The sequence below is a fragment of the Dermochelys coriacea genome, chromosome 3, assembly GCF_009764565.3.
Source record: "Dermochelys coriacea isolate rDerCor1 chromosome 3, rDerCor1.pri.v4, whole genome shotgun sequence".
Classification (NCBI taxonomy): Eukaryota; Metazoa; Chordata; order Testudines; family Dermochelyidae; genus Dermochelys; species Dermochelys coriacea.
Window position 1 is genome coordinate 164,631,958 of NC_050070.1, and position 27,515 is coordinate 164,659,472.

The 27,515-nt window shown below is 42.1% G+C and overlaps 1 protein-coding gene across 1 annotated transcript in view; it reads right to left on the bottom strand.

The window, feature by feature from the left end:
* Positions 1-23,995, bottom strand: part of TGFB2 (transforming growth factor beta 2) — a 74,547-nt gene extending 50,552 nt beyond the window's left edge. Inside the window, exon 1 of the mRNA XM_038397866.2 lies at positions 23,653-23,995. Coding sequence (XP_038253794.1) covers positions 23,653-23,995 — 343 coding nt within the window. The remainder of the gene's footprint in view (positions 1-23,652) is intronic.
* Between the last annotated feature and the right edge of the window lie 3,520 nt (positions 23,996-27,515).

A 27,515-nucleotide genomic window follows, 5' to 3' on the forward strand; every position in this document is an offset into this window, starting at 1 on the left:
CATATGCAAAAGTGGGTGACAGTAACTGTTGACAAACCTCTGAAGCATCTAAACACCAAGAAAAGAGAGCTTATTTAGGGCAGTACTACCATCACCCTGGAAAATATTTTGTTAGTTAGAATAATTTCTGGCACTGTCATGTGAATGCTAACAAGGTGCCAAAAACATTATCAGGTGTTTTTAAGCACTCAGATACAATAGTGGTAAGTACAGAATAGACAGACAGATCAGTTAGGCAGAAGAAAGATTTCAGAGTAGCAGCCGTGTTAGTCTGTATTTGCAAAAAGAAAAGAAGTACTTGTGGCACCTTAGAGACTAGCAAATTTATTTGAGCATAAGCTTTCGTGAGCTACAGCTCCGATGAAGTGAGCTGTAGCTCATGAAAGCTTATGCTAAAATAAATTTGCTAGTCTCTAAGGTGCCACAAGTACTACTATTCTTTTTGCAGAAGAAAGAGAAGCTAAAAGCATCGGGTTAAGGTTGGGTTAGGTTGAATATCAGAAAAACCTGATATCTCCAGACAGCAAGATATTGGGTACAATTTTCAAAAGCACTTAAGTGACACAGAAGCCTAAGTCCTATTAACTTTCAATGAGTGCATAAGTCACTTTTGAAAATGGGACTTAAGTTCCTAAGTCACCAAGCTGCTTTTGAAAATTTTAATCATAGTCCCTCAGAAAAAGTTAGCCTATCGGTTCAGACAGTTACCACCAGACTGGACTGAAGTGAACACACACCAGCATTGGCAGGGAGATGGCCTACCTGTCCTATTAGATCTTTTCTATCCCTAACTTCTCTGATCTACATGTTCTGTTACATATATATATATATATTTGAACTCTGCTCTTTTTTAAAAAAAACAAGAACGATATTCAGTGCCTTCTAGAAGCAAAGTGATGAACAACTTGCACCTACATCACTGAACACTCCCATCCCCACAAAAGTTTAACATTTTGTAGTTTCCCTGCCCCATCTTGGTCCTGATTAAAGGATATATTATGAACAGCAGGAAACAGAAGACAATCTGCAAATAATATTTTATAGAAGTCTCTCAGTTTGAGAAATCAAACCAGATACAGAAGATAGTGTATGATGGAACTTAGGAAAGTTGGTCCTTGTATTGACATGTCTAGGATTATAAAAGGTGCTTATACATTTTATTTAGATCATTCTTTCCTAATAAAGCAATTCACTGTTTATAAGCATTCCAAGAAAACTATACAAACCAGTCCAAAAAAAAAAAACCTATAAATGGGCTCCTTTCATGATTTATCTATAAACTTTGGTTGCCACCTACGTCTCAAACCTTTCAAATAAATCAATGCACATTTTTGTCAGAAGTGGCCAAATCATCTCCTGCTTGCATGTTACTCAATGCTAAAAGAATTATTGACAGGCATTCCTGATTTCCCAGTAGGAATGGTATGTCCTTTGTAAAGAAAGATATGATCTTAGTAATAGAGAAAGAAAAAGGAAATAAAACCGCCATTAAGGTGAAAAAGTGAAGGCAAACTAAAGCAGGACCCAAATCAGGCAGTAGTAACGTGCTCAGAGAAGGGACGCAAAAGAATGCCCATGCCCCTTTCTATGGGTGATGCAATGTTAATATTTCAGGCCTACACTTAGGGGATCATGGTTAGTTCACGGCCAGTCCTGATATTCTGTTAGAGACTGTTGAGTCAACAGCTGGCACTCTAAACAGCTGCTGAATTCAGCATGATCTCCTTGAAACAGGATCAAAGCAACACTGTTGCTGCTTCCATAAGAGTAAATTGGGCCCTTGGATTCAAAGGAAAGTTACACACACTTATCTGAAGGAAGAATTTGGCCCATAGTTAGATGTTAACACTGCCTTAATAAATCCCTGTACTCCAAGGATTAGGACTATGTCACGAACATTTGGCTTAAGAATTAAATATGTCGTGCCTATGCCATTTTACACCAGTTGAGGATCTGCATTCAATTCATTTAAAAAACAAAATATAAATTTATAGTTAATATCAATTAACACTAACAGATTAGATACACAATAGATGCTTAGGAAAAATGCCAGTTCTATATATGCTCCCTTGCCTAAAACATTCCAAATATATAGCACCATTCTCCCCTATCATCCACCTGGAGAATGTGGGAGGCTAGATAATGCTAGGTCCAGCAGTGACAGGTGCATTAGATGGAGACAAAGAGATGGAGGCTGAGATGAAGGGAAGCACAGAAGAGGTGAAGGAGGGAGACTCATTAGCAAAATAATATACTCATGGCACCAAATGTAGAGCACTAGTAATATGGTGTTTTGGAAATCATAACAAAATAATTTGAATAATAATAAAAATAATAACTTGAACGATGGTGGTGCTTCCAGACCTGCACCCCATTGGGCGAGGCACTGTACAAACGTAACTGAAATAACAGGTTTCAGAGTAGCAGCCGTGTTAGTATGTATTCGCAAAAAGAAAAGGAGTACTTGTGGCACCTTAGAGACTAAAATTTATTTGAGCATAAGCTTTCGTGAGCTACAGCTCACTTCATCGGATGCATTCGGTGGAAAATACAGTGGGGAGATTTATATACACACACAGAGAACATGAAACAATGGGTTTTATCATACACACTGTAAGGAGAATGATCACTTAAGATGAGCTATTACCAGTAGGAGGGGGGGGGGGAGAAGGAGGAAAACCTTTTGTGGTGATAATCAAGGTGAGCCATTTCCAGCAGTTAACAAGAACGTCTGAGGAAGAGTGGGTGGAGAAATAACATGGGGAAATAGTTTTACTTTATGTAATGACCCATCCACTCCCAGTCTCTATTCAAGCCTAAGTTAATTGTATCCAGTTTGCAAATTAATTCCAATTCAGCAGTCTCTCGTTGGAGTCTGTTTTTGAAGTTTTTTTGTTGAAGGATAGCCACTCTCAGGTCTATAATCGTGTGACCAGAGAGATTGAAGTGTTCTCCGACTGGTTTTTGAATGTTATAATTCTTGATGTCTGATTGTGTCCCTTATTCTGATGTCTGATTTCGGTGTCCATTTATTCTTTACGTAGAGACTGTCCAGTTTGACACTGTACATGGCAGAGGGGCATTGCTTGCACATGATGGCATATATCCAATTGGTAGATGCGCAGGTGAACGAGCCTCTGTAGTGTGGTCTGATGTGATAGGCCCTATGATGGTGTCACCTGAATGATATGTGGACCAGAGTTGGCAATGGGCTTTGTTGCAAGGATAGTTCCTGGGTAGTGGTTCTGTTGGTGGTGTGTGGTGCTGGTGAGTATTTGCTTCAGGTTGGGGGGCTGTCTGTAAGCAAGGACTGGCCTGTCTCCCAAGATAGGTGAGAGTGATGGGTCGTCCTTCAGGATAGGTTGTAGATCCTTGATGATGCGTTGGAGAGGTTTTAGTTGGGGGCTGAAGGTGATGGCTAGTGGCGTTCTGTTATTTTCTTTGTTGGGCCTGTCCTGTAGTAGGTGACTTCTGGGTATTCTTCTGGCTCTGTCAATCTGTTTCTTTACTTCAGCAGATGGGTATTGTAGTTGTAAGAATGCATGATAGAGATCTTGTAGGTGTTTGTCTCTGTCTGAGGGGTTGGAGCAAATGCGGTTGTATCGTAGAGCTTGGCTGTAGACAATGGATCGTGTGGTGTGATCTGGATGAAAGCTAGAGGCATGTAGGTAGGAATAGCGGTCAGTAGGTTTCCGATATAGGGTGGTGTTTATGTGACCATCGCTTATTAGCACCACAGTGCCAGGAAGTGGATCTCTCGTGTGGACTGGTCCAGGCTGAGGTTGATGGTGGGATGGAAATTGTGGAAATCATGGTGGAATTCCTCAAGGGCTTCTTTTCCATGGGTCCAGATGATGAAGATGTCATCAATGTAGCGCAAGTAGAGTAGGGGCATTAGGGTACAAGAGCTGAGGAAGCATTGTTCTAAGTCAGCCATAACAATGTTGGCATACTGTGGGCCATGCGGGTACCCATCGCAGTGCTGCTGATTTGAAGCTATACATTGTCCCCATATGTGAAATAGTGATGGGTGAGGACAAAGTCACAAAGTTCATCCACCAGGTTAGCCGTGACATTATTGGGGATACGTTCCTGTGGCTTGTAGTCCTCTTTGTGTGGATGTTGGTATAGAGGGCTTTACATCCATAGGGCTAGGCTAGTTTTTAGGAAGATCACGATGGATTGTAGTTTCCCTCAGGAATGTCAGTGGTCTCTCGAAGATAGCGTGGGCTGCTGGTAGGTAGGCCTGAGGAGGGAGTCTACCCAGCCAGACAATCCTGATGTCTACATATCTAGTCAGGGGGACACCATCATAGGGCTAAATCCATCAGCCACATATCAGAGGCTCGTTCTCCTGCACATCTACCAATGTGATATATGCCATCATGTGCCAGCAATGCCCCTCTGCCATGTACATTGGTCAAACTGGACAGTCTCTTCGTAAAAGAATAAATGGACACAAATCAGACATCAAGAATTATAACATTCAAAAACCAGTCGGAGAACACTTCAATCTCTCTGGTCACAAGATTATAGACCTGAGAGTGGCTATCCGTCAACAAAAAAACTTCAAAAACAGACTCCAACGAGAGACTGCTGAATTGGAATTAATTTGTAAACTGGATACAATTAACTTAGGCTTGAACAGAGACTGGGAGTGGATGGGTCATTACATAAAGTAAAACTATTTCCCCATGTTATTTCTTCCCCCACCCCACCCCCCCACTCTTCCTCAGACGTTCTTGTTAACTGCTGGAAATGGCCCACCTTGATTATCACCACAAAAGGTTTTCCTCCTTCCCCCCCTCCTTCCTACTGGTAATAGCTCATCTTAAGTGATCACTCTCCTTACAGTGTGTATGATAAAACCCATTGTTTCATGTTCTCTGTGTGTGTATATAAATCTCCCCACTGTATTTTCCACCGAATGCATCCGATGAAGTGAGCTGTAGCTCACGAAAGCTTATGCTCAAATAAATTTGTTAGTCTCTAAGGTGTCACAAGTACTCCTTTTCTTTTTTGTAACTGAAATAGTCCTTGTCCAAAGAACAAATCTGAGAAGATGGTATTTTCCATCTCTGCTAAACCCGACATACCAAACCCTACTGACAGTATGGCAACCCTTGCCAGCATTGCACATTAATTGAATAAGGTCAGGAAGACCTTGGCTTTGATTTATTGAAGACTAATGAAAATTAATTACTTTAGAAACTCTTTTGGTCATTTTGAGGTCAGAAGTAGGGGGAAAAAGGAATTCTCTGAATTTATGTCTTCTTATTTACCAACTCTATCATTCCAAAATAGCTTCCGTTTTTTGAGAGGATATTTATCAGATCCTTATCCCTTAACAAAGAGGAAACAACTATAAAATCACAAGGCCGGCAGTCAGAGCAGAGATCTATTGCGCCCACTTTTCTCATAATTTCCCATGTGCATTTATATAGTGCTTTGAGCTCCTTGGATGAAAGATACTAAAGAACTGCTAAGTGTTGTACTACAGACCGCCATTTAACACACACACACACACACACACGACGATGGTCAAGCTGTTCACGTTCGAAAAATCAGATGCTATACATGCTCAGCAACTCCTTCCAAGTCACTGTTTGCTACATATTTCTATTAGGGGGAATTCTGATACCTGTCTTCCTCTTCCATGCAGATGGGCCAAGAGGCAGCAGAACCCATGTAGTTCACCTGTATGTAGGGACAGCAGGCCGAGTGCCCATGTGCAGCGGCTGTTCTTTGGAAGACAGGACAGCCAGGGAATCTGCAGCTATGAATTACACCAACCAGACCTTCCTGTCTTGGAGCATATGCAGCCACTGTGGATGAGCCTGAAACTATAGTTGTTAGACACACCTAACTCCCAGTCATGGTGAATGACAGGGTTATAATAATGTGCTATTAAATAGTCAAATAAGTAGGTAATAAATGAAAGATAGCAATATTTCTTTGAAGCATCCACAGTTTACTGGATAAATAATCCATTTAAAATAAAATTTTCTAGTACTGTACTAGAGCTAGCTCTCTAATCAAAAACAGCAGCTCCTCAGGTTAAAAACGATATGCCTTGGTAACAAAATATGCTTTCTCTCTCTGTATATATTTACCTGGGAAACCATGATATATATTTTTGTTATTCAGATGAATAATGTAGTATCTTTATATAGAACTTCTAATAATGCAGAGAATTAAAGAACTCCAGTATAAATAAAATAGAAAAATTATTTTGCAATCGTAAATTTTGTGATAAAAGCAACCCATTGCCAAATTCTGGCTGACATCCCATCCTCAAGCCCAGAATTTATCACTCTCCCCTCACTAGGTTGAGTAGTACTTTACTCCGTGAGTAATCCTATTGATTTCATTGGAATTACTCATAGAATAAGAAAAGGAGTACTTGTGGCACCTTAGAGACTAACAAATTTATTAGAGCATAAGCTTTCGTGAGCTACAGCTCACTTCATCGGATGCATCCGATGAAGTGAGCTGTAGCTCAAGAAAGCTTATGCTCTAATAAATTTGTTAGTCTCTAAGGTGCCACAAGTACTCCTTTTCTTTTTGCGAATACAGACTAACACGGCTGCTACTCTGAAACCTGTCATAGAATAAGGTTATACCCAACACAAGTAGAGTGGCAGAGTTTTAGTGAGTTCATTATACTGTGTGTTTTTTGGAGTCATTGGAGGTATTTCATCCTTAATTTTGAACTTCCTGCTTTTGCTGGTCTGCAGTAAAAGCCTAAAGCAAAACAGTCTAACAGTTTGAGCCAGAAGTTTGACCTACATTGCAACTGCTATTGTCTGATGGGGAAATATACTCTAGATTCTAAATTTTCTTTGCAAACCTCACACTCGGCTGACAAGAAATAACAATCACTAGAAGCTATCTGGCCACTGTTAAAGAAGTAGTAAAAAGCAGGCCCTGCAAAAAGCAGTAACATTGAATGATAAATGACATTTCTAACGCATAATTCCCTCTTTCTACTGTAGGATTGGTCTCTAGATAAGTACAGGTACATTGGACTAGTAGTACAGCTGCAGGATGATGAATACTGTCAGCACAAAGAAATCTTTGAGCTGGTATGAAAGTCTACAGTTTAGAGCCGATTCGTTTCTTCTTCAGCATAACTGTTTATATCATGAAGCATCCACTGGCTCATCAATTTAAACTGCTATCCTGTCAGGGCAGGAACTGAATATGAGAGTGCCTAGCCCAACAGAGGCCTGATCTCAGTTGGGGCTTCTGTACTGAAAATATTAAGGTATCCCTCACTTTGCCTCCTAAAGCCTCTCTTGGATAGTATTGGTAGCAACAGATGGATGCAGCACATTTCTTCCAAGGAGTTGGCTGCATTTAGGTTTGGAGTGAAATGATCCCCGAAAATACATGGCCAAATTCTGGTTGGCATGTGGTTCCATGCACCAGAAAATCCTCAGCCAGCAGCTGCAATACGGAGTGGAAAGTGGTTCCTCCCATTTTGGCCCCTCCACAGCATCAAAGAAGAGTGAATCTGCACGGCCTCTGTGACAAGAACTATGGAGGAGGGGATGCATATCTAACATCAACAGACCCTCGTCAGCAGGTGGAATCAAACCTGGGACCTCTGGAGCTAAATGCATGAGCTTCTACTGCATGATCTAAAAGCCACATGGCCCTTAGCTCAGGCTGTAGCAGATTCATTAATCTCTAAGTGGTCTTGATGCCACTAGCTGGGACAGAGCACCATACCCAGGAGATGTGTGGGTTACATATACTCTCTGATCTGGCAATAGATGATAGGTACAGTCTCCCTCTGCAGATTATTTCTATCTATATTAGTGTCTGCTGTGTGGTTTTTGGAGGGGTGGTTATATAATCACTATCACTGGGGTATCTTAAAAAAGTTAAGAAGACAAGAATATAAAGGGTTTTGTCTCCCTTTTTCTGGAGCACAGTGTTACTGCTTGTGTAGAGGTTTGGATTATTTTCTCTGGGTCACTATTAAGAATAGCAATTCTTTATCAAAAAATGTGCACCTTGATCTAAACATGGTCTGGTTTGTACTTTGTCTGACCTCTTCTGCCAAGAAGTTTCACAGCCAAAGCCCTGCCATCAAGAATGCTTTGTTGCCATTTGCTGACTGTTGGAATCTGGGCCTATCCAGTTACATGGTCCCTGTAAAGTGAGGGTAGATGTCTTGGTATCTCCTGGAGGGTAAGGCAGTCTCTAAAACAAACGGATTTCAGCCTATTAAGTGCCTTCTAGATTAGAACCAGGCATTTGAGCTTTACACTGAAGCAAATGGGGGAGCCAGTGAAATTGGCAAAGCACAGATGTGATGTGTTTGCACTGGGTATTTCTACCAGTAAGACATGGTCTACCAGCTTTGGCCTTTTTGAAGCAGTTGTGTCCAACCTAAGTAGAGTGAGTTGCAATATTCCAACCAGGGCATGTTTAAAGCCCGGATCACTTTGGCTAGGTTCTCACCCAAAGGGAGTGAACATGGCTGACTGGTCAAGTCAAGGTCAAAGAAGGTGTTTCTCAGCACCGTGGCAAGCTGCATGTCAAGGGAGAGCAAGGCTTATAGCAAGACCCTGAGGCTTTGCACCACCGTGACAATCTGTGATGTTCTGGAACACTGATGATTTTAGTGTACTGGTTAGTTCCTTAAAAGTATTTTCTACTCCCTACCAGCACTGGTTCTGTCTTTCCTAAATTGAGTTTGAGCTACCGACTCTTCATCCTTTTGCTAATTTCATATAGACATTGGTGTACCCTAGTGACTGCAGAGGCGGAGTCATTGGAGAAGAGATTCAGATGAGTTGGGTGACAGCTAAGTCTACGAGGAGTACTTGTGGCATCTCAAGATCTCTCTGAGTGGTCTCAGGAAGAAGTTAAAGATGAAGGGAGCAATTATTGAGACACAGAGGTCTAGCTGTATCAGCAGATAGATAATAGACCTGGAGAAGATTCTCCATCAGGGCCATTTTTGTATTATGCCCTGATCTGAAACTTGATTATGATGAATCAAGGAGTCCAGCAGAAGATAGATGCTGCTGGATGCCCCCATCTTCTCAGTAATTATGTTAGCAGCAGAATGGTCCCAGCTACAGTGCGGGTATGCACTAGTGGTTTTTTGCACTGTGTACCTGTTTAGTGGGTAGGACACAACACGTGATACTGACCCTGTCCTGTGTGAGGGGGACTAACCCATTTAAACCTGACATAGGTCAGGTGAGTGACATTAGGAAACAAAGTTCTGTTGTCTCTTACCAACAGTCCTACAAGTCACACTTTTATTACTCTGTACCTTATTAATCAGTACTCTGTAAATATATCATATTTTTAAAGTTGTTAGTGCTATAATATGCTTGCAATTTGCAAAGGACTATAAGAATCAATAATAAGATAATTATTATAATAATATAATAATAATAATTAATTATCAATAATAATAATAAGCATCATCAATATCCAGTACACTATTTCCAGCAGAAGGATTCACTCTGAGCATTAATAGTTTTGCACTGCAAACCAGTGATGGGCCCAAACCAGAACAGATCCACATTTCCCCTGAATTTTGGAAAAAAGCTGATGTGAATCTGAGCCTTAGGGCTTGTCCCTGTCTCTAAATATGTTGAAATAGAGAGGAGAACACAAGCCCTATTCTCCCTAGAACAATTCTGAGTATGTGTGTATTTGAGAACAGAGGCAGTTCATGCAAGGTGACAGTGAGGATGGCTCCAGCTGCTTAGAATAGCCCATTTTCCCTTACCAAGTGTTCAAAATCACAATCAGCATGCAGTAACTCTTTCTTACACTAGATGCCTTCCCTCCAGCATAGACTAACTTGTCTTTTTACTCAATTACTATTTAGCAGAGTAGGTTGTTTTTCTTTAAACAAAGGGCCCCGTGGCCCATCTATCCTGCCTGGAAGATTTAAAAATAGTCAGCAAATGTCTGCATTGGTTTGTAGAGAGGAGATGAAAGTAAGTCCCACGGTTTAGATCCTGTTCCTCTAGTCCCACCTCTGCCAGGAAGAGCTCCTGTTCCTTTGGCAAGCCCTGAAGCTGGCTTCTGACACTTAGCCCGGGGCCCAGAGAACAGAATTTCTAAACTATTCCCTGGCTGTAGAAGGAAATGAAAGCAAGTCATTTTCAAGAAAAGCAGGTTGGGCAGTCCAACCTTTTGCTCTAGAGACCAAAAAAAACAAAAACAGGAAATATACAGAGAGAAAAAGTGCAATAAGGAAGGGAGGGGAAAGAAAGTAAAAAGAAAATTGGACATTTTGATTCATATTGCAATCAAGTGGAAATTCATAGATTCAAATCTCAGCCAATACAATTTAAAATAGTTAAGATAAAGATACTCCAGCTAATGGATAATAGATGAATGGCAGAGACAGAAGAAATAGCAAGTTTTTAACTGAATTGGAATTCTGATGTCTTTTCTATCTCACATCAATAATTAAAGTGAAAGCAATGCTTGCAAATTAGAACTGGAAATGCACAGAATGATTTTGCATTGTCGACCAGGAAGAAACCCCAGAAGAAATTACTGGATAATATTAATGATACAAACACCTAGAGTGGTGAGATTACTCTTTATAAAATTTCAGAGTGGCCCTAAGCTGTGACTAACAGACCTTACAAGTCTAATGCCTTCAAGTACAAATTTAGTAACCACTAAATTTCAAGTAGGCACTCGTCTATTATTTAATGCTAGTGTAATAAGCAGCCATTTGATCTGTCAGTGAAAAAAATGTTTGCAACGTTGTTGTAGCCATGTTGGTCCCCAGATACAAGCGAGACAAGGTAGGTGAGCTAATAAGTTTTATTGGACCAACTTCTGTTGGTGAAAGAGACAAGCTTTTGAGTCCAACAGAGATCTTCTTCAGGTCAAATAATGAGCATACAATGATCAGATCAGACCAGTCTGCAGCTAGGATTCATGAAGCACAGGTCTTATGGTTATTTGTGATGTCCAAGCAGCCATGAGTGGAGGGGTATTCTGGGTGTGGGTTTCTTTCCACCCTGGTAGAATGGCTATTGGGAGATACAGAGCCAGCCTCCAAGCTGCTGAATCAGCACAGGATAGCCTGGGTGAGGAGCAGAGATGTGACTTACGTGGTCACTTGCATTACTTGGCCTAAGGTCAAGCCTAAGGAAGAACCAACATGTAGTAACTAGAAACAAAACTAAATCCCAACTTTTAGCCAATGTTAAATATTTTTTACGTTGTTAGTATGTGAGACTCAGGCCAAACCTACCCTTCATTGGCAAGTTCTAAAAATGTGAATACACAATATGGCCTGCAAACTTAAAAGCACCCACATGTATTGAGTGCCTAACTCTTTTAGGCACCTTTGAAAATCCTAGCCATAAGCAATACTCTGAAAACCTATAGATTTTAAAAAGGAATAAGACCCTAACTACAGGATTTTGAAACCAACCTGTAGAATTCTAACCATGTAGCAATTGATGCTGCAGTCATTATACAGACCAAAGTCCCACTGGAGTTAATGGAAGTTTTCCCTGCTCCCAGACTGCACCCTGAGCCCATAACCAGGAGTCAAATTTGATTCACCCTGCCACATGTTTCTTTCATTCTACACTGCAAATATACTGGAGGGCAGTATGTTTCTGATCACATCTATTCTTTAACAACAGTTTTGGATACCAACACTGGGTCCCTCCATATAGTATTACACTGGACACAGCACTAGCAACTGTTCTGTAAGGAACAATGTTACACTGGCAGGCAGATGAGCAAGATGAGCTAATGATTTTCAAAATTAGCCTCCATAATGATACCCACTAATAATAAGCCAACAGAACTCAGGCTCTGAAGTGCCTAAGTCGCTTCTGAAACCGGGATTTAGGCTCCTAAGTCATTTGGACCCTTCAATATTTTACCCATGGAAAATAGGATAAGCCCAATAAATTCATAATTACTGTGGTATATGCTAGGCTCTAAACCTAGGCCAATGCATTTAATCCTACTGGATCCTTGGTTAACACACAGCCTCTCCCCAACTACAGTCAAGTTATCAATTAGTTATTAGTCAAAAATGAAGCCACATCTGAAAATGTATGCTCTGAGCAGAATCTCTTGTCTCTGCTCCTCTCACACACATCAAGTGGCATTATGGCTCCGTTAGTAAGCAAGCCTTTGAAGCAGAAGATTGTAGGTTTGATTGTCATGTACACCAAGGTCCCTGCACACCACTCTGGCAATGTAAAGGAGTAAATGAGAATCAGGCCCTTCGGCTTTAATTCCTACTCCAGGATATGTGGGCACATACTCCAGGCTGACCCTGAGCAGGCACGGGAAGTACTGCAATAGTGGAGCTTTCCTTTGGACACGGGGGTATACCAATCCCCCTTCTTTTTTGCCTCTGATGGCTGCTGAGCTCTCACTGATTTTATTTGTGTTTTTAAAAGCGCAGGATAAACTCCGAGAAAAGTAGGTTCCTCTGTCGATCTATCATCTGAACAGGGGATTGCTATTTACACAGGGGGCCTAAGGGACCAAATCTCATTGCATTTTGATGGGAACTAGATAGCTAACTCCCTTAGGCTCCTTTGAAAATCCCATCCACAGTGACTGCTCCATTTGCCGAATCAGTCATTCAACAAACTCTGATCTCCATGACTCCAGTGACAATCTGGATTAACTTCACTGATTTCAATGGATTTACTCCAAGTTTTGTGTAACTGAGATCAGAATGTACCTCCAAATATTTAACTCATCACTCTGTGAGGCACTTTGAGACACATCAAGCAAGAGAGGCACTATCTAAAACCACATTCACTTCCAGCCCATTAGCACAGTTCCTGTTCCCAAACTCCTTTGCTTTTCAGCTTTTAAATTCAGCATATATCATTGCAGCTAGTTGACTCAAAAACTGCTGCTTTTACCCATTGCTCTGCTGGTTCCAGCTCCATTCAGGACGGACTTTAAGATTTTGCAGATAACATACAAGGACCTTGTTGGCTTAGGCCAGGCCTTTCTTTCTAATCTGTTGCTTGGTGGGTTACCAGATTCTTATTTGCAGCCTTTAGAATCTTTCTTGCTATGTGTATTAAGGTTTGATTTTTACACTTATCTGTAGAGAGACTTTTAGATATGAAGCCCTTAGCTTCTAGACTAGAACTGGCTTTAGGGAGGATGATAGTAACTTATTATAGCATATTTATCTGCAAGGTCTTCATGGTCAGATTGTCATTTCTTTTAGGGAGGGGGCTGTGGAATACCTGAGAGGTACAGGACATGAACTTATGCCTAGTACTCTGTATTCTGTAATCATCTGCTCTTGCCATATTGCTGCCATATGCTGCTACCAGATGACATCTGCTATCAAATGCTGCTACCAATAAGCTACAATGTAGTTTATTTTTAAAGCTTTTTACAAAGCCTTATACCGAAGAACATCTCTGAGGGCAATTCATCAAAGGCAAGGAGCCACATTACAAAAATATGTCCAAAAATACCTTGAAAATGTGGTTATTTTTTTAAACTGAGGGTAAAGCATCATAGGCCTGATGCAAAGTTCTTTGTAGTCAATAGAAAGACTTCCACTGATTTCAGTGGGCTTTGGATCAGGCCCTAAATCAGTAGTACAGACTCTCAACAGTCATGTAGAAGCAAGAAGTTCAGGGACTTAGTTGCATCACATGTGCAGCTGGTCTTGTGGTAAGCGTGGATTAGACAGAACTCTCTCCAGCCCTACCATAACACATGGCCTACCACCAAGAGGAAGAGAACTTTCCCAGTAAAGTGGATCAAGACAGGAGCTTAGTTTGGAAGGGTGGAATGTTCACATGATACTTGTGACTCAGCCATTGTCAATCTATTTAAAGATTTCTTTTGCCACTTCGTTTTAGGGTTTTCTGTTCACAAGAAAGGAGGGATGTGTGAAAATTCCAACTGACTCGCTCCCTGACATAAAGATGGATCCAACCTACCATGTTTGGATTCAGATTCAATTTTTGAGAGAGCTCGGACCGAGGGTTTTGGTACAAGCCCATTGTAAAGACATCTAACTGCTAGTTTAGATATCCAGCTGCCCAAAATGTAGATCTTGAATACAAGCCTCTTGGTTGGTAATATCACCAGGTCAGTGGATTTCTTCAAGAAAGGTGGCACTTATTCCCTGGCTGACATGCCTAGTGCTCTACCTGCTGTTTGTTGCAATATTCTGTCACTCTATATTACGTCAATATACTATAGGGGGGACAAAGAAAATGTGCAAGCATCTTTCTGCATATCTTAATGCTGAGATGCGGCTACTCTGTATCTGAAGGGCACATCGCAAAGAACTTGAGCTCAGGGAAGGGAATCAATGGTGCAAGCCACCTATACCCCTACTCTGCTAGGAGGTTGGAGCCAGTACAGCAGCTCACAAACTGGGCAGGATCAGCCGGTGAGGGGGTGGGACCAGAGCATCCAGGATATGCATTGATCCCACACATCTCCTAGGCAACAGCCACTAACAGAGCTCCTAAGCAGCCCCCATTTAAAAGTGCCCATCCCGATGAAGGATGGCAGTAATGTAGCTGCCTTTCTTTCCTCAAGGGTGAATGCCTCCTGTTGAAGCTGCTCCAGCTGGCACGTGGTCAAGGGGTGCAAATTGTCACCTTCACATGTGGGAATAAAGTCGCTAAAGATTTCATTGACTATATTTTCATTAAATATGAGGTTGCGCAGGATTAGCTGGAGTTGACTCCAGTATGAAAAACCTCATAAACATGGAAGTCTGCAATTAAGATACAAGAGGAAAAGCTGGTGCTATGTTCACTATGCTCACAGAAGCGTTTCTCAGCTTTGTTGGTCTGCCCCATCCTTATGGGCAAGTAGGTTTTGAAAACGGACAAGCAACTTCCTGCGCTAATTTCCTGCGGTGACTTAGATTTCTCTCTCCATTCCAGGCTTGCCAGCCACTTCTGGACAGTATTTCAACTCCTCTGTACCCAAAGAGGGGGAAATTGCGCCTTAATATTTACATGGCACTTTGAAGACTTAAACTGCTATAAAATTGCTACGTATTACTCTTCCTATTAGAACTCTTGGCAATTTCAGCTAGTCCTTAGTGCCTGTTTTTCCAGAGCACAAAAACACCAATCTGTACAGCACATTGGGCAGCGTCTGCTCAGGAGCAGCCAAGCTTTGAAATAACAAGGGCTATTGTAGGTCAGGTTAGGGATGCATTAGCAGACATGTGCAGACTGGAGAGCTTAAAACAGCATCTGCTTACTGAATGTTGGGCTCATTATTATTGTTTAACACTCATATGGCATGATCAGGGCCCACTGTGCCAGGAGCTGTACAAACAAATAACAAGACACAGGGCTATCAGTTTTTCACCTTCATGAGCACAAAGTTCACTCCCAATTTTTTTTTTTAAAAAAAACCCACATTTTGATTCCTTAGTCATCTCTATGATTTAACCAACACTCTTCTTTAGCTGAGCTAGCTACTGAATTGCAAAGGCCCAACGTAAACAAAAACAAATAAGAAAAGGAAACTTCAGCAGCGCTTAGCTTGCCTTTTAAAATTCAAGACAGGGGTTTGAATGAGACGAAGCCAGTGAAAACACAAGACACCAACACTGGCCAAATGAGGAAAAATAATGAATTTATACGAGTGAAAAACTGAAATGGAAAGAATGACAGATCTACTGCTGCACTCGATGTGCACATAATAATCACTGATAGACTTTCCCCAGGAAGTGTTGAAATTACCATCACTGAAATGAGTCCAGCAGTTTAAAATTAACTTATCTTTCCCAGAACATTCCAATTTGGGCTTTGGCAACAACAGCTGTTTTAATGCTCTTAAATATATTTATATATATTTTTAAAAAGTGTAGTATCCTCTTTCAAGCAAGACCTCCCTCTTAGTTTTTGCGAAGTCAGACTGGACTTGTGGTCATTTTGCAGGGTCCTTTTTTCAAAGCCAATGTTCGAATTCACAGTCATCAGATTAAGCAACAAACAGGGATTCTTACAACAGCCCTGAGTTATGAATGAATGGTTATTTGTGAACTAGCCTGTCAAGACAGATGCAGTATTTGTCAGAGTAGTGTGAGTTAGATATGGTGGGAAGGAGCCAAACAAACAGAGCCAAGGTCAAAGTCATAACATTTTCTTTCTCTCTCTTTTTTTTTCCTGTGTTTTTTTCCCCGTTTTGTTTTGTTTGCTACAGCATTTGCTGAAATATAATGCACTAGTGAATATTTTCACTCAGCCTGCCCTATATTTTTGTCTGAAAAGCAATATCTTCTCCATGCAAGGAAAGCAAATGAATTTATAAATAAAATGAGTAATAGTTTTTATAACACAAGGAAAATATAACATATTGGGCCTGATCCAAAGCTCACTGAAGTCAATGGAAAGATTCCAATTGATTTCAATGACTTTGGGGACATAGGGAACTTGGATATGTGGTGCAATCTTGTCCAGATTAAAACTATTATTGTTATTTATTTGTATTGCAGTACTGACTGGGAGGCCATCATGGACCAGGACCCATTGTGCTAAGTTTTCTACAAACACAGAGCAAAGAGACAGACCCTGCCCCAAAGAGCTCAGCCTGGTGGCAAAACGTCCATTGACTTCAGAGGGAGTAAGATGAGGTCTGTAGTGAAAATCCAGAATAGTTTCAATGCACCTCACTGTGCATCATGAAACCACAGTCATAGGAAATTTCTGTTTCTAGGGGCATACCTTCCCCTCTTGCAGGAAAATGTGTATGATGGAAAAAGATGTTTTGAAAATCCCACCAGTTCAAACTCACAGGGTTGCTACAGAGCTTTCTTCCCTAGGGTGGGAACATGGGATAGTATCCACAGGATGGCATTCAGTGTGCAAACTTCACCCTGCCTGGGAATTCACAGGGAAATCCATGTGTGTCTCCCTGGGCCTCGGGGTATAACAGAGTCCATCTGCACTGCTTGCCAGACCCCTCCCCTCAGGTATATTATATGGCTCATGCAACAGCCACAGGCTTCTTCCCTTGGGGGAAGTCAATACTGTACTTCAACAAGCAGTGAGAAAACACAAGCAGATTTCCACTTGGAACTCCACTGGCTTTGGAGGCCATCGTACTGCACCGAGAAGGTGCTTCCCAGCTCAGAACCAACTTGCAGAGCTCCTGCTGTATGTAACAAAAAACCTCAACAATTACCCAGAGATATACACCTAGTCGTTCAAAACCCCAAAAACCCAGCACACTGTCATATGAGCTAAAGGAGAACTCCTGTAGTAATTAGTAATAGCAGGTCCCTTCTCCTCTCTGCCAGCCACTAGAGGGCATCATCATTCACTCATTCATTCACACAGAGCCTGCAGCTTACATTGGGAGGAGGGGGGATATGATGCCTGGAGTTGAATGTACTCCCCACCCCCTTGTGCAGAGTTGGGGCCTATGAACCCTTTCCCCCTCTCCTTTACTCCATTCTGTACCATTCAGCTGTATTTTTGTACTTCTGGGTTTTCCCTCACAGTTATTATAGAACAGCAAGGACGATGTAGACAGTTTTGAAGGAGTTGTTTCAAGAGGAAATGTAGCTGCTTTAGCCAGACCATTCCAGGAAGCAAGTTGATAGTAATGTTGCTGTTAGGTATCTACTTGTGGATATCATAGATTTAAAAAGAAAACAAACAAACAGTTTGCGGTTGTAGGCAGGATGCAAACATACTCTATACAAATGACTGAAGCAAACTTTTTAGTCTAAACAAATCTGTTCGGCATCCATAACATATTATTAAATTAAAATAATACCTGGAGAACAAATAATTTCCAGGCTAAAAACTGCCCATTTAAATGTATAGCATATAGTTTCACAATGGGAATGGAAACATTTGTGCATCTTCACTAATGACTTGTTTTATCAAGATGCACTGGGAGTTTCCTCTTAATCTGTAATGTGGAAGCATTTCTAGCATAGAGACACTTGCATAACAAATTTCAGAGTAGCAGCCATGTTAGTCTGTATTCACAAAAAGAAAAAAGGAGTACTTTTTGCACCTTAGAGACTAACAAATTTATCTGAGCATAAGCTTTTGTGAGCTACAGATCACTTCATCGAATGCATCCGATGAAGTGAGCTGTAGCTCACGAAAGCTTATGCTCAAATAAATTTGTTCATCTCTAAGGTGCCATAAGTACTCCTTTTCTTTTTGCATAACAAAGAAAGCAAGCTGGTCAACTGGAAGAGACTCTTCAGAATAACAAAGATAATGAACAGAACAGAACAAAAAATGAACATTTTTTTTTCTGAAAAAGACTTTTCAAGTCTTGCCTCTGCTATTGGTCCTGATGTTTAGCAATACATTTTCTAAGCACTGTAAGGGATTTTATCTGCATGGCTCCAAAATTCTATTCATACCTCTGCTAATGTCCCACAAAATCAGGTCCCAGTTCAGCAAGCTACTTAAGCTTTAATTGTTAATGGAACTATTCACATCCTTAAAGCTGTACACGTGTTTCTTGCTGAATAGGGACTTCAGTGAAGAACAAATCCTAGTGTCCTTGTTTAGCTTTTGCTCAGTTCTTATACATGCAAGAGTCCCAAATTTAAAGCAATAACATCGACCTATGAAAATATTTTACCTATTGTCCTTACAAGTGATACTTAAAGTTACTAGGACTGACAGAGGTTAGCAAAAACAAATAGTTTGTCTTAGTTTTTTTTCAGTTTATTTACATTGTGTGTTTGATAGCACGTTGAGATAGTCAGTTCTGCTCTCTTCCCTCTGTAGCCATTTGCACCTTGATCCTATAACAGGCTGAAGCCAAAGGAACTTCATGTGGGTATAGGGTTCCATCTATATAGTCACTTACAGAATTGGCACTTTAGTCAGTCAGTTTCCTCCTTTATTTATGTGGGTCTTTCGCACAGAAGCAGAAGACAGAAAAACATCTAAAAATCGTCACCTGTGACTGTAAAACCCCAAAACTGGCAGAGTAGTAGGGGCTGGGTGGAGTACCAGACAATCTACATTTTAAAAAACTTGACTAGATTCCAAAATGATGCATCTCTTTAAGACAGATTTCAATGGGAGTTTTGTTTGAGTAGGCACTGAGACAGGGCTTCAGGATTTTGGTCCTAGGGTTTTGTGTTTTTTTGTTCTGGATGATCTTCTGAACCCCTCTAAGAGCCTAAGGTATTCCTTCCATATTTCTTTCCCTTAGTCTCCCTCTCGTCAAATCACATAGTAACAGAATTTACCATGCCAGATCAGATTATTGAGCTCCCAAATCTGGTACTCTACTATTGGCTGTAGCCAATACCTGATGGTTCAGAAGAAAATGAAAAACACCCAGAATGCACTTTGCCATTTGTATGATGAGGGTACATGTGGGAGGACTGATTCCTTCCTGACTTCAGTGGTGATCAGCAAGACATTTGACTACCCCCCTCATTATGTAGAATTACAAATGATACCATTGTTCATAATGTTATTGTGCCCCTTTTAAAATCCATCGGCAACTTCTTGGCTCTAAAGAGCAGAGGAAGACTCATGAATGATACTCATGTTTAAGCCACATGGCATCATTCCCACTATCTTCCCTCTACCCTACTTGAAGCCTCCACCAGTACTCCAAATTCCTTACAAGTAGTAAGGCTATGGGGAAATCAAACTCCAGGGAGGTGCTGAGCACCACAGCTAGGCCACTGGGTCAACACAGTGGGGAGGTTTAAAATAATATACTCCTTTTGAGAATGCTTCCATATTGTTAACAAAATAGAAAATCCTGAAAGATTAAGTTCTGGGCTCTGCTAAACGCAAAACATACATGAGCTGCACATCAGTAGCTGTTAACATTTGGTAATGATGCAATCAGTGAAGGGGAGGCATACAGCATAGCCACCGCTGTACTAGTAACTCAATTATTCTGAAGACAAGAAGTCCACATGCATATAATTACTGGTAAATCAACTCCTTGTTCATAAAACAGAAGCATGGCCTTGTACCCAGCCAGTTTATAGGTGGTGTTGTTTTTTTTCCATTGGGCAAATACTCAGCAGAATGACAGTCTATGTAACGCAATATTCATGCAATAGAGTTCATTCAAAGATAGGTTACATCAATAACTCCCATAAAACTGATGTATAGACAAGAGCTTGGCTTCATGGAGGGAAGGGGGTCTGTATAATATTAGTATAACATTAATGTGAAACAACTATCAAGAAAAGAAATAATAATTTTTCAGGGTTTTGTATATTTTTAGTCCCACCTCCTCCAAAGATGATTGATCACTTTGAGTATTCTCTTACTCTCATAAGGTCCAATACATCAGTTTTTACTGACTGTAATGGGAGTTTTAGATGAATAAGGAATACAGAATTGGGCCTTTATACGTTTACCACAAATAAGCCTTCCAAATCCCTGAAAAACATGTCTTGTTAACTATATGCATGTATAATAAATGTCCCAGATATGTTGGATTATTATTTGCAATCTGTAACTGTACTGATATTATATTTCTGCAGATTAACAGTGCAGTGTTTGCCATCACTACGTTGAAATAAACATTCAAGTTAAATATCAGAACCTGTCTAGTCAGCAATTTTATCCCAGAGACAAAATTATCTTCTAAAATGCTCATGCCCAGGAAGATTAAATACCTAAATATGACCTCATTTTAATAAAACCAGGACTTTGGAACTCGAAAGATAATTGTTTCTAGGCATAGAGTTTTCAAGCGTTCTATCATCTACTGTCTGTAGATTTCACATTCAATCTCCTTTTATAGATCTCTGTAAAACAACTCAATTACTGACTGTTTGGACTTTTATTACCTAATCCAAAACAAGATACATAGGGATTGCTGCAGAAACCAAAGCTCAGCTGCTTTTCGAGTTTGCAAAATTAGTGACACAAAAACATCAAGAAGCTTTGGAATCTATTGTCTACCTGGGTCTACTATTCTTTGACTCTCTGAATTTCCACATAGATTCTGACTACAAGTGTCTTTAACCTCAAATGGACTGTCAAGCAGATGCCAGATGCCCCCTTATTCCCTCAGTGCAAACTATCAGTAAACCTTAGCATAACTTTACTTTGAGCCTTAAACTAACAGCATGTAAAAAGATTAATATGAATAAATTCAAAACTAATCAGATCCCTTCTTTAAATGTTGACACAGTATTATTTATATCCCATAAATACCTTCTTGACTAAAATTCATCCCAGGAGATTGGCATCTTGCCAGTTCTATTCATATTTACGGTATTTATATAGTACAGTTGGCCAAGGATAATATTTAAGACAAAATATGCCTTAGGGTATATACAATATCTCTTATAGTTTTCCTTTTACATCTCCTCATTGCTAAAAATATTTAGTCTGAACTGTATAAAATGCCTCTCAAAGACCTATCAGCAATCTGCAGTGATATATAGCTGACTATGAGTATAATTAGAGCATATTTGTAATACTTGGGCTGTAGTCAGTTACTGAATGCTAACAACTTTGTGGTTAAAAACTCAACCACTGATCTTTCCCATGCCTTCATCTCAGCAGCTTTTGACCTTCAATGCATTCATATTGATCTCCTTCTCCTTCCTCATCACTGTCCCAGCGGGATCAGGAACTGCAGAGTTACGAAAATTATTCAGAGAAGTCTAGGAGAAAGTGCAGCCAATGCTGCACTTTCAATTTGTTTGTTTAAAATATGGTGGAGCAATTCCTTCCTTTCTGTCTTTTTTGGAAAGGTTCGTTCAATCCAGTATAACTAGAGAGCAGTGGAAAAACAGTTAACCTACTTACTATGATGTTAGCCACAGCACTTGCACAGTAGTATTGGATCTGTTGCTAAATGGCCTTCTGATCCCAAACTTCTGATGCACTCTGTTGGTAGATACCTGAAGTCTACTTTATGCTGCCAAAATACTTTAGTACCGTTCCGGCTTTTGATAATATTTTAAAAATAGACCCTCTTTTGTCAACTTCGATGTCACACACATCAGATATTTTAATTTTCTGACAAGTATACGGCTGGATTTGATAATAGTAACTCTTTGTGTGATTTTCTTTGGGTGGAAAAGGGGGCAAATCTGTGGTCAGGGTCAATGAACCTTGCCTTCAAAAACCCTCTATTACAAGTTCATACCCTCTATCGAGGAGTTGCTACTACTTCCTATGGCCTTTGTTAGTAAACACTTGCTACCAGGCTCAGGGCATGAGGTGTTGGGTCTCAAAACAAAGTTCTGACTTTCACCAAAATACCAGCAAGGATGGCGTGGCAGTGAGGGTGTGGGTGTTTTGAAGGAGAACTGCCATGATTTCTACATTCTGTCTCAATGTTATTGCTACAAATTACACTGAACCTTTTGCGCATACCCACTTGGCTCCAATATACATAAAAAAATCTTCCTTCCCCCAGGGTAACAAGGGTGGAGTATATTTATCCTAGCTGTTATTGTAATTACAATAATAAAATGGCTTTGACTGCGAGGGTGTCCTGTACCTGATGGTGTCATTTAACAGTAAAAGAAGAAAAAGGCAGCTGCAAAGAGTGGGATGCAGATACTTTGGCTGGCATCATGGGACTGTCACATGCAAGACACAGCAAGCCATAAAGCTACAAATTGTTAAACTAAAAATAAATAAAAGAAAATGCAATTAGAAACTCTAGGATAAAGTTACCAAGATGGCTACATTATCTATTTAAGCAAGAGGTATGTACTTTTCAAAAACAGACAGCAAATATATAGGGCATCAAGTGGAGGGTGGGGGAAGAGGGAGGGAAATTAACAGATTAGGCACTGGAGTTTTGGATACAATGATGGTGAAGTTATGTTTTTCTCTCTCTGGTATTTAACCTTCCGTGGCATGAGCAGCTAGTTTGTTTGGTTTTTTTTAAAGGGCTTTTATGCTTTTCTGCACACCCACCGCCACCACCAAAAGAAAGAGGCATGTTATGATGATTTGTATTCATTATAGGTGGGATCTGATGAGATACCAGCACAGAACATTTTTCCCTTTTATTGTTCAGAATGAGATGTGTATCAGTGTCATTCAAAAAAATAGTGAAGGGCAGAAAAATGAGAGGGGTTCCAGGAACCTGGCACTAAACAGAAGGGAGAACTTCTTTGTACCTAAAATTAAAGGAATTTTAATTGGAAGGGTGGCTATTAAACTGCAAACAGAAGGGAGAGGTCTCTGCAGTTGTCCTTTCTTAGGGTACCAATTTAAGTAGAGATCTTGAGAATGATGTTCTGGGGATTGGGGAGTTGGCAAGGATAGGGAAAGAAACCTGGGATTCTTTTTTTTTTTAATACCTTTTTTGAAAAATGTAGGGATAGATTGAGGCAAATTGAGGGGAAGAACAGCTGTGGAAAGAGACAGGGTCGTTTTAGAGAGGGAAGGGTGTGGGGGTGCAGCGCGCCCAGGTCCTAGGGGCACATGCAGTGACTTGTGTGATGAGTTTGAGGGAGAGGGTAAGAGGAGATCAAACACAGCAGATCTGCAAGCAACTGACCCCTCTTTCCCCCCCCCAAAAAAAAAGTTTGAAAAACGAACTAAGAAGATGAGTGAAATGAACAGATAAGAGGGCTTATGGTACGTGGGGCAGGTATTTCAGGGCACTGCCAAGGCTGGGGGGGGGGGTGAAATCTCTCTCTCTCTCTCACACACACACACACAGAGGACTTACTTTCGGGGTAAAAAGGCAGCATGTCTATTTTGTAAACCTCTTTGGCATAATACTCCTCATCGCTCCTCTCCCTTTCGCAAGTGGCGGCTCTGTGGTTGGCTTTCTCCTGCAGCAGGTCCCTGGTGCTGTTGTAGATGGAGATGACCTCCGGGGGCACCTCCTCGGGCTCGGGGTACTCTTCAGGGGGGCTGGTGAGCTTCAGCTTGCTCAGGATCTGTCCTCGGATCGCCTCGATCCTCTTGCGCATAAACTGATCCATGTCTAGGGTACTGCAGGTAGACAGGCTGAGCGCCACCGTGGCCAGGTCCAGGGTGAGCACCACGCTCAGGAGATAGCAGTGCATTTTCGGGTTTAAACCCAGCGTCCCACAAGGAGTGACTTGAAAAAGAAGGGGATGGGGTGGGGGGGGAGGGGCTGCAAAGCAGGGGAAGCAGCTGCGGTTGGGAAGGCAACCGGGTTGGCAGGAGAAGGCAACGGGGGGGTGCAAATGAAAAACGCCCCCGGGTTACACAGGCGAGTTGCAAAGAAAGCAGGTCGCTAGCTCCGCATCAGCCTCCAAACTGAACAACCCCGGGGGCGGGGAGGGGGGGGGGATTTTAACCAGCCCCCGCCGCGGCGAGAGCCACTAGAGGAGAGTTTCCCTAGCGAGCCGGTGTGGCGGGGCTGGCCAGGGAGCGGCGCTCCTGAAGCCGGAGGGCGAGCGGGTGGCAGCCGGGCGCTCAGCTCCGGGCTTCTCCTCCGGGCTCCTCCAGCGCCACGCACGGCACGGCACGGCACGGCACGGGAGAGGGGCGATGTCAGGGGCGGGCTGGCGGCGCGCGCGGAGCCGAGCCGAGCCGAGCCGCCGGCCCCGCGCTGCGGAGCTGCAACCACACACGCAGCAGCTGCGAGCGGAGCGAGCCGCCCCGCAGGCGAGGGGGCGCCCACGTGTGTGTGTGTGTGTGTGCGCGCGCGCGCGGGGAGAGCCCGGGACGCCCCGGGGCTGGGTGCAGGGGGGGGCTCGGCTCGGCTCGGCTCGGCTCTTCGCTCCTTCCTGCGGCGCTGATCCTGCCGCCGGCACCCCGGGCTGCGGGCACCGACCAGCCCCCCTCTCTTGCGGTGCAGCTTCCCCGGCGCCCTCCTCTTCCTCCAGAAAAAGCCAACCCAAGCCACAGTCAACAAGCCGGCGCCGCCGCCGCCGCCTCCTGTGGCTCGCGAGCCCGGCCGTTCAAAAGGTGCTTTGCCCCTTTTTCCCCTCGGGGGCACCTCTCCCCCCTTGCTTGGTTTCAGTGCTTGCCACGCACGGCCCGATCCGCAGGGGCTTCCCCCGGCCCGAATCGCGCAGCTCCCTGCTTCACTTTAGCTGCAGCCCCGTTAGTCTGCCTGTCTGTCTGTCTCTCTGTGTCCTCCTGCCTCGCTCGCTCAGCCCCGTTGCTTTCCTTGCGAAGAGGGAAACTTTGCCAGCAGATAACATCACGATCTTGCAGGGAGAGGGAGATTTATAAGGGCTCCCTGCACCACGTGTTTGCCTCCCAACAAAATGACGTGGTGGGATTGCATGGAAGAGGATTCCTCTAGCTTTTCCCTCGCCCCGGCTCCTCAGTCCCGCTGTGCAGCAGGCAGGGGCCCCGCGAGCCAGCAGTAGCGGTGCAGACGCTGCAAGGTGCCGCACCGTGCGGGGCAGGAGAGAAGGGGCGGGGGGATGCGAGCTGAAAAGCCAAAGCAACTCTTGCCAGGCTTGCTTGGGGTTTGCTGGTTCTTGAGCCTGTTATTGCCGTCATGGAGCCAAATCGCACCGCGGCTTTCAACTGTGATGCAGGCAATTGACTGGCACCCGCGGTAGGGGTCACTGTCATGCCTGCCCCACCTTTTGTGGAGCTCTGGGAGACATTTCTATTAGAAAAGTATGTGCAAATAATTATGGTTCATTATTATATTAGGCAGCAAATTTGGCGCATTGTTTTAATAGTCAGCAGAAGGTATTCTGGCTTTGCTCAATCCACTCCCCTGTACTTCTACTTCCATACACATTTTGTGGCTTGTTCTCATCATTCTCTCTCCTCTGAAGTGTTACCTGGTTATCATTATACTCATTAGGACTGTGATGATGATTCTCTCCTGCCTTCTCCTAGGTGTCCTTTGTGCACATTGTCATTTGTACTAGGCCACTCAATTGCTCACTCCTGGAGCTTTTTAATTTCTGTCTCTCTAATTTGATCTCTCAGTTACTTCTTATATCCACCACAGTCTCCTAGATAAAAGAAAAGGAGTACTTGTGGCACCTTAGAGACTAACACATTTATTAGAGCATAAGCTTTCGTGAGCTACAGCTCACTTCATTGGATGCATTTGGTGGAAAAAACGGGAGATTTATATACACACACAGAGAACATGAGAGACTGCTCTAATGAATTTGTTAGTCTCCAAGGTGCCACAAGTACTCCTTTTCTTTTTGCGAATACAGACTAACACGGCTGCTACTCAGTCTCCTAGATGTTATATATAGAATGACCTGTTAGGTTTACCTTGTCCATCTTGGTGCCAATGTATGATCATTCCTTCTTTGTACATAGGGAATTGCTAGTGGTTTGACTTAAATGCATTCTGCCCATACTGCATTCTAGCCCTGCTCTTGAGAAATTATTCTACAGTCAAATAGATCTCATTCTTAACTTCATCCCCTATGTCTTTTTTTTTCTGTCACAGTCCATTTATCACAGCTGTACATCAGCATGAATGAACTTCATGAAATGATCAAGTAGCCTTTGTTCCTTTAACACCCGCCATTCTATCCCTACATTCCCTTAAGCATTAAGTTGTCATAATTTTTCACTGGATGTGTTAAGAGAGAGAATCATTTGGGAGCCTCTACTAAGTCATCTAGCCTATTCTCTTCCATAGTGACCAGATTGTTTCTAAACCTCCTGTTGTGGTATAAGATAGGGGTGTAGGAGCATTCAGTGCAGCATGATGACGTAAGGGGAGTAAAGGGTTAGGACCACAGCTATACTATTTCTAATTATGTTAGAAAAAATGTACAGAGGAAGTCAGAGAGGATGGCTCAAATATCCCAAAAGATATGGGCCCAGATCCTTAGATGGTATAAATCAACACAGAACCATTGAAGTCAAAAGAGTTACACCAATTTATACCAGCTGATGATCTAACCTTAGAAGTACTGTTTCTAGGAAATATTACAAAGATTTCTAAGACTTGCTAGTCACTTGGAAGTGGTAGCCCATAGATTAAAAGCAAGATTTTACTTTTCAGTATGTCTGCAAGGAAAACAGCTTCCTTAGAGCAGTTATAGTGTATGTGTGGGTGGGTGGGGGGGGGTAGATAAAAGGGCCTAGCAGTAGTGAACTACTGCATGTTGTTCGCAGTGGCAGGGCTCCATTGTAGGGAAAGCAGTGTTGCCAGCTAATCTAGCACTGCTGAGGATATAAGCAAAGAAGAGCCTTCCTACTGGATAAAGGACATGAGAATACTATATATTTGAAAGGTCATTTTTTCATTGTTTGAAAGTAAACATATTTAAAAATAAGCAGAGATGGATGGCACTGCAGCCACACAACTGACATCGCACCAGTCCTGAATGTTTCATTTAATGGCACCTGTAGGAATTCAAAGAGGTTTAAATGGACAGAGAGCTGAATAAAAGTTTTCCTGTCACATCACCACATTTTGATTGTTTTCTGTGTCAGTCTTACTCTTCTTGACCTGAAAGGTACAGCTCCAGTGATAATGATTTGGGAAATAATATGGTTTCCAATATCAGGTGAAATGAAATTGAATTAGTGGATTCATTTGATTTTATTTCTGTAAGATTCCTGTTTAAAAACAAAACGCCATTTCCTCAGCTAGTATAAATTGATATAACTCCA